Consider the following 13,825-nt stretch of genomic DNA (forward strand, 5'->3'; position numbering starts at 1 on the left):
TAATATTTTACAAGTGTTGGATCAGTGGAGGATTTCTGTTTCTGGAAGGTTCGCCACACCCTAGGAGCAACCGGGGGATGGGGGGTTGGGCTGCAGTAGGAGGGATGAGGTGAGAAAGCTGCCCTTGGCTGACTGAAATCCCTTAAATTAGTGGAAATTTTCTGGTGAATGCAAGCCAGAGTTTATGTAATAAAACGTATCAATGCTGCCTTTCAGTAGGATGTGTAAATGTGTCAAAATACAAGTCAGGATCTGAAGAACTCCTTAGCCTTTCACCTAGAGGCTGCTGCTGCTTCTTTTTTACTGCTCTCATGTCGTGAGCTGCTTTTGAAACTTCCCTCAGTCTTTTTTAAAAGCTGTTTGTCATGGGAAGTGGCTGTTAGAAAGAGGTCTGTCTCCTGAGTCTTATGGAGTTGGTTTCATGATTAATTGGATTCAAGCCATTCTGTACAATAATGTACAGTAACGTTAACCATGGGCAAGTTCTGCAGGCATTTATAAACACACACACACACGTATATATAAAGCAAGAAAACCAACAACCATTACAGCATTGCTTAGAACAGTCATTGGATGAGTGCCCAACTTAAACTGGAATAGTCCTACTATAACACTTACACAGTAGATATTGATGCTAGCTAAATTTATGATTGGCAAATTGCATCAGAACTGAGAAAGTATTAGGATTGCAATCAAAGTGAAATATCTAGTTACTTGTCTGCCTAATTTCATTTGTAACTTGACAGCTATCAGTATCTTTATTGGATTAAGATACCAAGATTTAAACACTAACTATACTTCAATGTTGTAAAGGCTGGCAGAGTATAAACAGTAGTAAAGAGTTTGATTGAACTGTGAAACCAATTGTATTTTGTGTTGTTATCTCTGAGCTCTGTAAGTGAGAACAGTACAGCCTTTTATCAAAATCTTAATGTTTTTGTACTTGTGTAATCTCAGAATAACGACAATGAGACAGCTCTGCACTGTGCAGCTCAGTATGGTCATACAGAGGTGGTGAAGGTTCTTCTGGAAGAGCTAACTGATCCTACCATGCGCAACAACAAGTTTGAGACACCTCTTGATTTGGCTGCACTCTATGGGAGATTGGAGGTTGTGAAGATGTTGCTCAATGCTCATCCCAATCTTCTAAGCTGCAATACTAAGAAACACACCCCCTTACATCTGGCAGCTAGGAATGGTCATAAAGCTGTTGTGCGTGTTCTTCTGGATGCTGGCATGGATAGCAATTACCAGGTATTGTGTTTCCTTATGACTTTAATTTTGAATAAATATGTTGGATATTGGGTTTAACTCTCTTTGGAGAAAAGCTGGTGTAGACAAAGCTTAATTGGAACTTTTCTTTGAAAGTCTCTCAAGGACAGCAGTGCTGTGACCCCAGACTATTCTATGGATTGTCAGCTTACATTACAGGGCTTGTGGTGGCATTTGTTGTGGGTATTGTGACTTTCAGGATCGTAACTCTCTTGCTTTAAACTTTATAGCAATAATTAATAAATTCCTGTAATAATACCTGCATGTAAAACTATTGTATTTGAACATGTACATTTTATATTCTTACAAAGCTGGCCATATGTTAATCTGGTTTAGATACATTGTGAGTGGTGCATTTCAGCCTATGGGCAGAAATGTGGGATGTAAATAAATTTTGAACATTTGTCTCCCTGTCCTATCATACAGTTATAATTAATAGCTAGATTGCAACAATAACTCACATGAAAAACACTTTCATTTTTATTTTATTTCTGATTTCACAATGACCACAATTTTCTCAGAATCTGAATGTCCAATATACTGGAAGTTTTATGTGACCTCTCAAACAATCATATCCCTGTAGTAAATACATACAGACTGTTCTATTTTCAGCTAAACATTTCCAGCTCTTTCTACTAAAACAGGCAAGTTCATCTTGTCCTTTTTCAGTGGGAGATTCAAGGTTCCTGAGTCAGGTTAGAGATGTTTTCTGCTTGGTGTGATTCAGAGTGATTGCTCCTTAGTTTAAAGAAGCTGCCTCAGAACATTAGCATTTCACTACTGGTGAAGGACCTTAAGGATTTTTTTTACAGTTGTGGATTAACAACAGCATGTATCTTCTGCTTGTCAGTTGGGGTTGACTGCATGTGTAAGTGTTGCTTTCAGTGCTCCCTGATCATATTTACAACTTTGCCATATGCTGTATTTTATTTACAGACAGAAAAGGGCAGTGCTTTGCACGAGGCTGCTTTGTTTGGCAAAACAGATGTGGTACAGATACTGCTAGCTGCAGGTGAGAACATCTCTAGTAAAGTAGTGTGTCAATTTTACAGTCTTGACTGTAGGGAGGTAGCATTTTTGTGCAACTTTCTTGATTCCTAAACATAGTTCTTCAGAATGGCCAAGATATACATGGAGTAACTGGATGTTACTGTATAGAGGAAGGTCATTTCCTTAACCATGTAGTTACTGTATCTGTAGTTTCAATTTCTACTCCATTCCACAGCTGCATGTGGTTTCAAATATAAAAATGCAATAATGTTAAGAAAATAGATAGTAGTAACTCCTAGTTAACCCTGAACGCTGAAATCAGTCCAAAGAGAGTGGTCTTGTGCTTCCAAAAAAAGATCAGAAGATCTGATTAACTGGGAGTGGCTGCCAGTACCTCTCAATACCCTTGTCCAAACATTGCAGAGGATGTTCTCAGCCGACTGAAAGATCCCATGATAAGACATGATTACCTGCTTATTTATTTCAGAGATGGAGTGGTGTTTAAATTATATAGCAAAACAAACAAAGACCGAGTACTGTGGCATCTTAAAGATGAACAATTTAACCTCAAGATGCCACTCTCCAGGTCTGATAAAGTCATAATTTCCCCAGTCTTCCAGTCATGTTTTGGAGCTCTGTCCTTGTGTGCTTCTGAATATCCACTCTGATAGTTTGCTTTAACCATTAGCACTATTCACAGTGGGTAGCCGTGTTAGTCTGTTTGTAGTAGTCAAAAAGGGCAAGAGTCCAGTAGCATCTTAAAGACTAACAAAAATATTTTCTGGTAGGGTATGAGCTTTCGTGAGCCACAGCTCACTTCTTCAGAAGAAGTTCTGAAGAAGTGAGCTGTGGCTCACGAAAGCTCATACCCTACCAGAAAATATTTTTGTTAGTCTTTAAGGTGCTACTGGACTCTTGCCCTTTTTGACATTAGCATTATGTTTGCATGGGCACTTAATTACAGTTAAAGCTAACTAGGATTACAATTGTCTGCAAATTATGGCAAATCACAGTTTTGAGGCAATACTGGTTAGCCTTACATAGTTTAGTGTTACACCTGCAATGATACTAACTATAGTTTAACCACACCACAGAAGGGAGATGGAAATTCTCATGCAGTGGGAGAGAAGGATCCCAATTTCTAAATCATATTTTGAAGATCATTAACATTGGGTCGTTGCCACACTTCTTCCTGGGTGTACATGCAGACATGTCCCTTTTATGTTCTTCAGTCACCATTTATATAACATATAGATCTATGACTTATTGTGTGTTTATCTAAGGCATTGATGTGAATATAAAGGATAACAGAGGTCTGATGGCTTTGGAAATTGTGAGAGAACTTCCTTCTCAGAAAAGCCAACAAATAGCAGCTCTCATTGAAGGTAAACAATGTGATGTCAACAAAAATGAACAATAAGTAATTTGTAGGGGACAGTGTTTGTACACTTTCCTAGTTTGTACCCATCTTGATTATTTATATCACCTTTCTTTCTGTGTGGATGTTCAATATGGATATAATGAATATTATAACCCATTCTAATAACACTGGGAAGGTATTGATAATTAACTACTGCAAAGGGAAAACAATGCTATTCTGCATATTTTTGATGACATAGACTTTATTGTGCTTGATAGTTGTCTGATTTGTTGTGTCCATGTCTAATGTGCATGTATGTAATCTAAATAAAAAGATATAACTGCTATTTCTGCATGTTTTTGCTCTTGCATGTTGGTTTCTAATGCTGCTTTCCTCTGTGGTTCAGATTGTACGACTGGGAAGAACACTGCCAAAGCAGAAGAAAAGATATCAGCATTAGTTATTTCTACTGATGCTCCAGTTCGGGTACCCCAAGGTAAGAAATTTGAGAAACCAAACTTTATCCATTGATAATGTCATTGCAGGGCATAAGGCTCATGGCCTATTCATAATAAACACATACATTATTTTTTATTTAACTTGATACAGAGTTTGCTGAGATACAGATTTTTACAATAAGTAATATTACTATTCATTCTTGTTGCCTGTATTTTGAGGCCAGTCTCTATCCTCCAGGGGTTGATATTAAGTCACTGCCCATCACTAATACTTGTTAAATAGTTGAAGAAAGATAACTGAAGAAAACTTACATCCGTGGGGTCTTATGTCAAAGTGTGTTGGATATCATTGGGCAAGGAAACAATAGTTGAGTTGTTATGTTTCATGTTGAGAAGGTGGTTGATATGTGCACTCATATATTTCTGAAGCATAATCATAATGGGTTAGATCCAAAGCTTTTCAGCTGGTGAAAGAGGAAGGAAAGATCCCCTTTGACCACAAAAAAAGCTATGCTGGGGATCATGGGACCTACATGGACAAGACATCTGGGTTGGGGTCTACAGTGAGGAGAATTGGGTGAGATTGAGTAAAAAATTATTATATATTCATATTTTTAACTGTACAGTTGCCCATAGGTACATTTTCATGCTTTTCTCCATCCCCCACTCTCTTCCCCAATTTAAATATTAACTTTTCTCACCATTTGGCGATTCCCATTTCCTCTTGTTTTCTGTGCCTTTGCTCCGGTGTTCCTAAGCCTCTTTCTATTGATCATTTCATCACTTACGCACATAATGTGAAATTTTTTAAAAAGACATACATTTGCATGGATGGCCATATGTAGGATAATGCAACATTAATAGATAAGGTTACTAAAGCGCAGCTTTGTAAAATGTTCATTTTTTATTTTCCATGAACAGTCAATGAAAACATTAATCAATAAATGAATTTACGAATTACAAAAAAAAATCCTCTGGCTCCAAAATGGAACTTTCCGTCCTCCCTCTGCACTCCCCCAAAACTCTTCCTCTAGGGGTCAGAGTATATCAGGAACAGCACTGGGTGCTATTGGAGGAATGCACTGCTAGCAGTGCTTCTGTTGGTGCAGAGGCTCCGTTAGCATGAAAAGCCAGTTTTGCCTTCTTCCCTTTATTCACTACAGCTACATGTGTTCTGTGATTTTTGATGTCCACACAGGTCCCCCAGCTCCTGGTGTTTACTTTTCTGGGCCTGCAAGAATACACTGTGGCTTCCAAATTTCCGGAAACATTTAATCTAGAGGCAATTATTTATGCCCTGTACACTTGCCAAGCTGTCTTTGGCAGAGCGAAATTGAATGGCTGTGATTGATAACATGGTGTTCATTCTCTCCAGGGAATGTGGAAAAAGTAACAGAACTGATCGGAGATTTTGATGGAAAGCAAGAAGAGTGTCCATATGAAGTTCTATACAATGCCACATCCTGCCACTCTTTGGACAGTCTGGCCAGTGGAAGATCATCAGACAGAGACTCAGTGACTAGGGACGTGGAGATGACCAGTGTTAAAGGGACTGGAATGAGGCCTGTATGTAGCCTGATGTGTGTTGTCTGTTTCCTTTGTATGGAATAGTCTGGGATATATCTCCAGGCCTGTGCATTCTCCACTCTTACAGTAAGTTGATAACCTAGCCACACAGTTCGGAAGTACAGTGAAAGCTTTGTTATCCAGCACTCAATTATCCAGAAACATCAGTTAGTTTTCCATACTTGCTCAGAGGGCACGTTCCTTCCCCTCAGTCACCATTTCTCTGCATCTCTAGACATGCTCCACTGTGACCTCTCCAGTCTGCCAGCTTGATGCCTCTGGTCCTTGCTGAACTTCTGACAGCATGTGCTTCCTGCTGATATCCTCTGGTGCCTCCCTTCAGCCTGCCTCAAATGTTCCCACTGGGAGTGGAGTTTGGTTACTGTGGATTCCTCTGGGTAGGGGGCAGGGGAGAAAAATAACCTTGAGTATCCACCACACTTGATTAACTGGCGACTCCCCCGCTTTCCTCATGAGGGCCAGGTGACAAAGTTTTTACTGTAATATAAAATAACTGCAAAAGGCTTTGGTTATTAAGTAATGAAGATCCATTCCTGCTGCATGTGCTATGGGCTCCAGAGCTTATGAGCATTATAAGTTCATGATGTAATTGCTATCAGGATTTTTGTGAAATTGTACATGGCTGTAGCCCAGGCTAGCCCAATCTCGTCAGATCTCAGAAGCCAAGCAGAGTTGGCCCTGGTCAGTATTTGGATGGGAGACTACCAAGGAATTCTAAGGTCGTGACATGAAGCCAGGCAATGTCAAACCATCTTAAATGTCTCTTGCCTTGAAAACCCTATGGGGTTGCCATAAGACAGCTGTGACTTGATGGCAAAAAAAATTTTTCCCACCATAAAAAGTGGTTCTATAATGAATCTTTCCTTTTGCTGTTACTAAGCTCAGGTTGTTAACTTGATTACAAAGAAAAGGGTTTGTGGAGAGCATATCCATCACTTAAAATTTTTTTATCGGACTTTCTTTCATCAAAAAACTAAAGTATTATGATCAATGTGAATGACACTCATAAAATGTTTGTCTGCCACTGTAATAAGGTGTAATGTTAATTCCATGAAGGTATCTGTCTTCTTTAGGTGTGAACCAGTAGGGGGAGCTTGTAGACTTTGCAGAACAGCTCCATGGTCTCTCTAAGATTCCATGAATGTAATCAGTCTTGCATATAAGTTATCTGCATTTGCTGGGTCTAGTAAGTTATGACCTCTGAACTGTGAAATAGATAAAATAGTGGCCTTAAAGCGTGCCTCCTTGGCATCTAGACTTCTGGTTGAATACCTTCATTAAAAAAAAAATTAAAAATGCCTATGGGGCAGACAGTGAAGCAGGGAAGAAGAGAGAAAATGAACATCTAGCAAGAATTAAGAACTCTTACACATCAGCTGTTATAGCAAGGAGATGGTAATGATATATTATAAGCACACAAAATAATGTAAAATTGAACCATGAACTAAACTTGAAGGGAGATTGCTTCTACATGGACAGACTGCCCTGCCTTTGTGCCATAGTAATGTATGTCAAGGGTGCAGACAAGAAGAAGGCATGGGCCTTTCAAAGGGGGCTCAGCAATGGAATTCTGTTGCTCAGAACAGTTCCCCAGCCCTGACTTGGAAGCCTTAATAAGGGGCAGGGAAGAGCTGCATGGCCAGATGGACAGTCATTAAGAAGATTCCTTAATGGTTTGGTTAGTTTACCTGTTGTCCTCTCATTTGGGGAGTGACAGTCTATGTTCCTGCGTGAAATCACATGGGTTTCAGGATTAGTTCTGACATTGGCATTATTGCTTAGTGTGTCTGTGTATCTAAAAGGGCTAAAAAGGTACGCCTGACAAATACATTGATGAGGCAAACTAGAGGAAGAGTTCTATGAAGTAGTGACTTGTATCCCACGAGATCCATGAGTGGAGCAGGATTAGAGGAACAGGACTGTCTTCTGTTGCAGTCCACTGAAAATTTCTTCCTAGGGTCAAAGTGAGGGTCTGCAGCTGGAGTGAGGAATTGGTAGAACCCCCTCGCCATACACATAGAAATGCCTTTCCTTAATTGAAAGCAGCCCATAGAGCACAAGCCATTATTTTTGTACACATTCTCTGTCTCACACTTTAGCACTCTCAAACATTAGCGTTTCAGTCATAATCAGTAATACAGTAATGAGATGATCCTTTTAATAGTTGAAGTGCTAAGTCACACTACTGAATGGAGAGGAGATGCTACATCTTCCATGACATGCATGCACACATGCTCCTTCTCTGTGACAGTGTGCAGCAAATCTCTTTTTCTAGCTCTTCCAAAAAAGATTGAGTTTAAAATATGACATACAAGCACTGACAGTGACTTTCTGTGCTCTAGAGAGAACGCCCACCCCCTCCTGCCAAGCCTCCCCCTGATGAAGAGGAGGAGCTTGAAGAGAAGAAGCAGACTGCGTCTTCTAAGGTAAGGACTTGATTCTCTCTAGGGGTTTATTATAAGGAAGTGTCTTAAAATATTCATTTTAGTGTTTTTGGAAGTATTTATACATGTGAATGTCAGTGATTATTAAAATGAATGAAATCGTTTTCTGCTGTCTCCACAATCCTCCAGTACATCAACACTCTTTGTATTCTGTGTTTGGGATTCGTTTAAGTAGGCATTTCCAGCTCATGTATATGTTGGGCCACTTGGAGTATAATATTGTTTAGAGTGGTTCCTGGTCCCTTCTTTAGCTGGACCCTTTGCTCTTGTTCCGCACAAAATAATTCTAGGCATTAAAGACTGAGGGCACAGCATGGCAGGCTACAGGAGATCTATGACTGGATTTCCCAATGTCTTTAATTTTATTGAAAGCAGCCGCAGGGGTATGTGACCATGTTGCAGTGAGTTTAATGCCCCCATGTCATACCATGGATAAAACTCCCTCGAACGCTTATAGCCCCAGCAGAAGGAAACGAGAGCTGTCTTTTTTACTGGAGCTAATAGGTGCTGGAGGGGTCAATTTCTGTCCAGGAAACTGTGTATAGGTGAGTGGGAGGACACCGCTCGAATGCTGCAGCAGCCCTGATCCAAATCAGCGACCCCTAATACCTTGAAGATACCTTGAGATCTCTCTTCCAGTTGAGTCCGAAGTGTTTGTAATTATAACATGAAAGGTAGAAGAAGCCAGTTCTAGATACTGTATAACTTTCCTGATACTTGTTGATATGTGCTGCCATTTTATAATAGAGCCTTCATGGGCACTGAAAAAGAAAATAAGGTGGCACTTTTAGTTTGTATTATATTGTACTGGAAACCTGTCGATCTGAGACTACCTTCTAATGGCCATGAAAAGTGTGAGGTGAGTGTTGAGAAAGCATCTAGTTCTTGGTTTCCTTCATCCTTTGTACACCCAGACACTAATTCTGTAGCACCATTTCAACACTCCTAGGTATATGTTACATTCCAGAGATTGTTAGAAGTCTCATTTCCAAGGCCTTATATAAGAACTACCATATATACTCGGGTATAAGCCGACCCGAGTATAAGCTGACACCCGCAAATTTGAGGCCAGAAAATGGAATTTCTTATTGACCCGCGTATAAGCCAAGGGTCAATAAGAAATTCCCTTTAATGGCTGCGCTCTAAAATGGCAGCCGCCATTTTTAGAGCGCAGGGATGATCACACCCCTGCCCCAGGTCGCCCTCCTGCCGGCCTCCCGGGCCCTCCCGACCCACCCCGACCCCAGTGCCATCCAAGGGGGGGAGGGGGAAGAGCCCCTGAACCCCCTACTCACCGGGAGAGGCGGCGAATCAGCGGTGGCGGCGCGGCCTTCCTGGTCCTGCAGGAGGCCCCTGCAGGCCGCTGCCGGTCGGAGGAAGCCGCACGGGCCCAGTGGTGGCGCGGCCTTCCTGGGCCTGCAGGAGGGCCCCTGCAGGCCGCTGCCGGCTGGAGGAAGCCATGCGGGCCCGGCGGCGGCACGGCCCTCCTGGGCCTGCAGGAGGCCCCTGCCGGCCAGAGGAAGCCGAGCGGCCCTCCTGGGCCTGCAGGAGGAAGCCGTGCGGGCCCGGCGGCAGCGCGGCCCTCCTGGGCCTGCAGGAGGCCCCTGTCGGCCGGGGAAAGGTGTGCGGGCATGGCGGCGGTGACGGCGGTAAGTCCCCCCTCCCCCCTCCTTCCTCCCCCCTCCCTCCTCTACCGTCTTGACCTGTGTATAAGCCGAGTTCGGCTTTTTCAGCCCTTTTTTTGGGCTCAAAAACTCGGCTTATACGCGAGTATTTACGGTAAGTGTATTTTTGGTGCCTCCATGTAAGAGCAGTATAGCTGGAAGCTACAAAGGAAGAGTGCAATGGGGAATTTGGGGTGGTTGGGGCAGAAGCGGTAATGAGGGATTGGGAGGGACAGATGAGTCTTGTGGGGGCAGGCTGTAGGTGAGAGGGCTTTGTTTGTTAGGGAGAGAGGTTTTATTTCTGACTCCCATGTGTCTAAATGTTTGAGGCATTCATCGCTTAAGCATGTCCCTTGGCCAACTAGAGGAAGAGCCGTGACACAGGTGTCTTATGATTACTGCCTAATTGCATCTTCTGTGAGAACTATAGTGTGCTGTATGTCTGGTCAGGGTTTGGTCACTAAGAGGAAGAGCAGGGGAAGCACGGCAGATGAAGAGGAAGAGCATCCTTATGAGCTGTTGCTAACAGCAGAAACTAAGAAGCATATTGCCATGGACAAAAAAACAAAAGGTAAGAAAATGATGCAAATGGTGTGCCATTCAGTATTTTTGTGGCTGAATAGGGGTTTGAACCAGGGTCTCTCTGTTTCTCATCTGACATACTAATTGCTTAGTAATTTGGTTTTATATAGGGGGAATGGTGGGAGAGTATCATCATCAGTATGCAAATCCTAATGTTAACAGATTCTCGGTTTTGCCCAAAGTAGCTTCCATGCTACCAGCTGGTATTGCCTCCTGAATCATTATAACTTGCTCTCCTGTATCAAAACCAGTTGGAAAAAATAAACTTAACAAAAGGGGAAAGCAAACAGATTAAAAACAAATCTCCTCTTGGCCTGCCTGGTAGAAATCAATTCTTTGTGTTTAGTACTGAATTTTGCTCATCCATAGGAACCAGCTGATATGTCATTTGACATAGTAACCTCTGCCAACTGGCAATATCAAACATGATTTATTCTAAATTAAGTGATATAGGACTGTTTTATATTTCAGTTTTTCCTGTTTCCAAGTTATTCTGATGTTAGTAAACATGTGAACCTGTAGTGGTTAAAACATGAGTGTTCTCCCCTCCCTTCCCCCTTTTTAGTCACACATATGAGACGATGCTTAACATCCAGACCAAATGTTGAGAAAAACAATGTTTAGAAGTAGTCATGAACACCATGCATGGTACAGGAATCATACCTTAATCCTGTGTATGTTGTCTTGATACTAGGTACCACTGTGCTTAGCCACACTTGCTTCCTGGTGCATAAGATTGCATCCTTAGACATTAACTGCTAACACTGAGTGGTCCATAATATCTACAAAACTGAAATGTATCTTTCTGCAATTCATCCTTATTGTACTATCCTTAGTGGTTCTGAAAGTCCTTTCCATTTTTATAACCTGTTAAATATTGGTACCCTGACAGTACATTCCCCCTAAGTCTTCTCTTCATGAGAAACCTACCCCACCTAATACACCCCTCAGAGAACATTACGTTCAACAGGAAACAACTTGTTGGTGGTCCCTGGCCCAAAGAGTGCCTGGCTGTCCTCAGCCAGGGCCAGAGCCTTCTCTGCTCTGGCCCCGGCCTGGTGGAACTCCCTCTCTAATGAGACCAGGGCCCTGCAACACTTGATGCAGTTTCATAGGGCCTGTAAGATCGAGGTGTTCCGCCAGCCCTTTGGTTGAGGATAGCAATGGGCTTCCATCTTGCTGGCCTCCCCCTTCCCCTCCCTGTCCCTACCCTTACTTCTTAGTTATTATTGTTTAAATATACCTATCCCAATCCTTATCCCTTTCTATGTTGAAACTGTTCTTTCCTTATCCCTCCCTTTTGGTTAGTCCCACTACTGAAATGACCAAGGGTGCCACTAGAATTTTAGAATTTTAAAATGTTGGAAATTTTAAAATATTGTTGAAGGCTTTCACGGTCTGAGTTAATTGGTTCTTGTAGGTTATCCAGGCTGTGTGACCGTGCTGTGTAGGTTATCTGGGCTGTGTGACCATGGTCTTGGTATTTTCTTTCCTGATGTTTCGCCAGCAGCTGTGGCAGGCACTTGCTGTGGCAGCCACAGCTGCTGGCGAAACGTCAGGAAAGAAAATACCAAGACCATGGTCACACAGCCCAGATAACCTACAAGAACCTTTGGAAATTTTAATTTGAATTGTTATGTTTTAATTGTTATAACATGTTGAGAGCCATCCCAAGCCCAACATTGTCAGGGAGGGGCGGGATATAAAACAAATTTTTTTATTTTTAAAACTCTTAGGCGAATCATCTTCAGGTGCTGCCAGCAGTGTCCAGCCTCAGGTAGGTCTGTTTGATCTTCAGTTTGTATCTAAGTCAATACAATGAATAATCAGTTATTTCAAGGGGGGGACTATGAAATTTATGTGCAGGCAACAGTATTCTGTACTTTCAAATGCTAAAAGGCGGTACTTAATGTACCTCAATGGCCTTAAATGGTAAAGGGGTTATACATGTTGGAAATGTAATAAGGAAAATGCCTGTGCTTGAGTGAGAAATGTATACAGTTTTCAAATGGTATTAACTAAAATTCAGTATAAAGGTAAAAAAAAATAGACGGTTCATAATCTTAAATCTATTGACACTCTATTGGAATTGTAATTCTGTATTTTTGTTGTGAAAAATGCGAACCTGTGTTATTTCTTAATAGAAACTTCTTTAGAATACCAGAGTTATGGTATATGGGAATTGTCGCAATACTAATTGAAGTGACCAGATAGTTAGGAAGCTTCCCTAAGCATTTGGGGGAGAAAATGAGTGTCTTTTATCAAATGAAGCTAGTTTAATTCTACTGTTGCCATGTCTGTGTTTTGCCGGTTTATTTCCCAGTGATTTTAAAAGCTTGGATTTTCAAAGAATAAATTTACAAGTTTTCCACCTGTGCATTTGTATGTGCATCATGAAGTTGAAGTTCGAAACTAACGAATTCTGGTTGTAAAGACTGTTGCTGCTTATGCGTGATAATCTCGCCACTTCTGATAAGCTGTTCGGCCACTATGCATCAGAAAATTGTCATTCCAAACTCAGATAACTGGCAAGAGTAAGAGGAGTGCTGCTCTTTAAAAGTTGTGCAGGGACCTGGGAATTCTAATTCTAATGACTGCAAAACACTCAGATGCCTATAGAAGTCTATAGCTGTTCATCTGCTTTGTGATATCTGGCATTGGCATTTGGTCTGAAATCCCTGCCCACAAATTCAGGAAGGTAAGGCTGACTGATTCTGAGGAAGATATTGCAAAAGGAGGGTAGTCAGAAGATAAGGAGAAGAGAGCATCCTCTTAAGAAAGAGGTTCAGTAATACAGTCCTTTGTACTGACAGGCCCATTGCTAGTCTTCAAGTTCCCAATTCTGTTGGAATTGCAGATGTCATAGGAAATGATAGAAGTCATGTCCTACCAATCCAAATCTGTTTGGAGAGATCATATCATAAACTGATGTGATTTGCTACTGTGCAGTAGTGTTAATAATACTTATTTCACTCTAATGATGTACATTATGAACCAAATAGGCCACTGCCATCATATAGTTTTTTTGCATTTCTGTATTCTATTCGGTAAAACATGTAGAAAAGTACAGGGGATGCCTAGACTAACTTTTCAGTGAAAATAGCCTGTATCTATCCATGGTTGGTTCTTGCTTCACATCAAGGGGAAAATCTCTGTGACAATTACACTCTCTCTTTCAAAAGGGATGTATTTGTATCTTTTCTGAGAAAAGTTTAATCATGCTAATGGTATTTTGAAGGTTCCTGTGGTAAGTATGTATTCAGAGAGGTTGGTAATGGGGCCACCCAGAAAGGAAATGTAACATTTAATTAAAAAAAAAAAACCAAGTAGTATGGCTGGGGCTGTGCACAATTTCTGAAGACTCAATGTGCAAGCATTGATTCTAGCATCTGTTGTTGAATTTAGCATGCTGAGAATCTCTTGCTTTAAAAAAAGTGTCTTCGTGGTTATAATGAAAAGCTTAGAAAT

General features: G+C 41.3%; 1 protein-coding gene across 1 annotated transcript in view; it reads left to right on the forward strand.

Moving 5' to 3' along the window:
* Window positions 1-13,825, forward strand: part of ANKS1A (ankyrin repeat and sterile alpha motif domain containing 1A) — a 141,344-nt gene that overhangs the window by 32,873 nt on the left and 94,646 nt on the right. Inside the window, exons 4-10 of the mRNA XM_056867497.1 lie at window positions 958-1,254; window positions 2,209-2,284; window positions 3,546-3,647; window positions 4,029-4,118; window positions 5,456-5,646; window positions 8,010-8,093; window positions 10,226-10,346. Of these exons, the coding sequence (XP_056723475.1) occupies window positions 958-1,254; window positions 2,209-2,284; window positions 3,546-3,647; window positions 4,029-4,118; window positions 5,456-5,646; window positions 8,010-8,093; window positions 10,226-10,346 (961 nt within the window). The remainder of the gene's footprint in view (window positions 1-957; window positions 1,255-2,208; window positions 2,285-3,545; window positions 3,648-4,028; window positions 4,119-5,455; window positions 5,647-8,009; window positions 8,094-10,225; window positions 10,347-13,825) is intronic.

Source organism: Euleptes europaea, chromosome 2, assembly GCF_029931775.1.
Source record: "Euleptes europaea isolate rEulEur1 chromosome 2, rEulEur1.hap1, whole genome shotgun sequence".
In the NCBI taxonomy this organism is placed as follows: Eukaryota; Metazoa; Chordata; class Lepidosauria; order Squamata; family Sphaerodactylidae; genus Euleptes; species Euleptes europaea.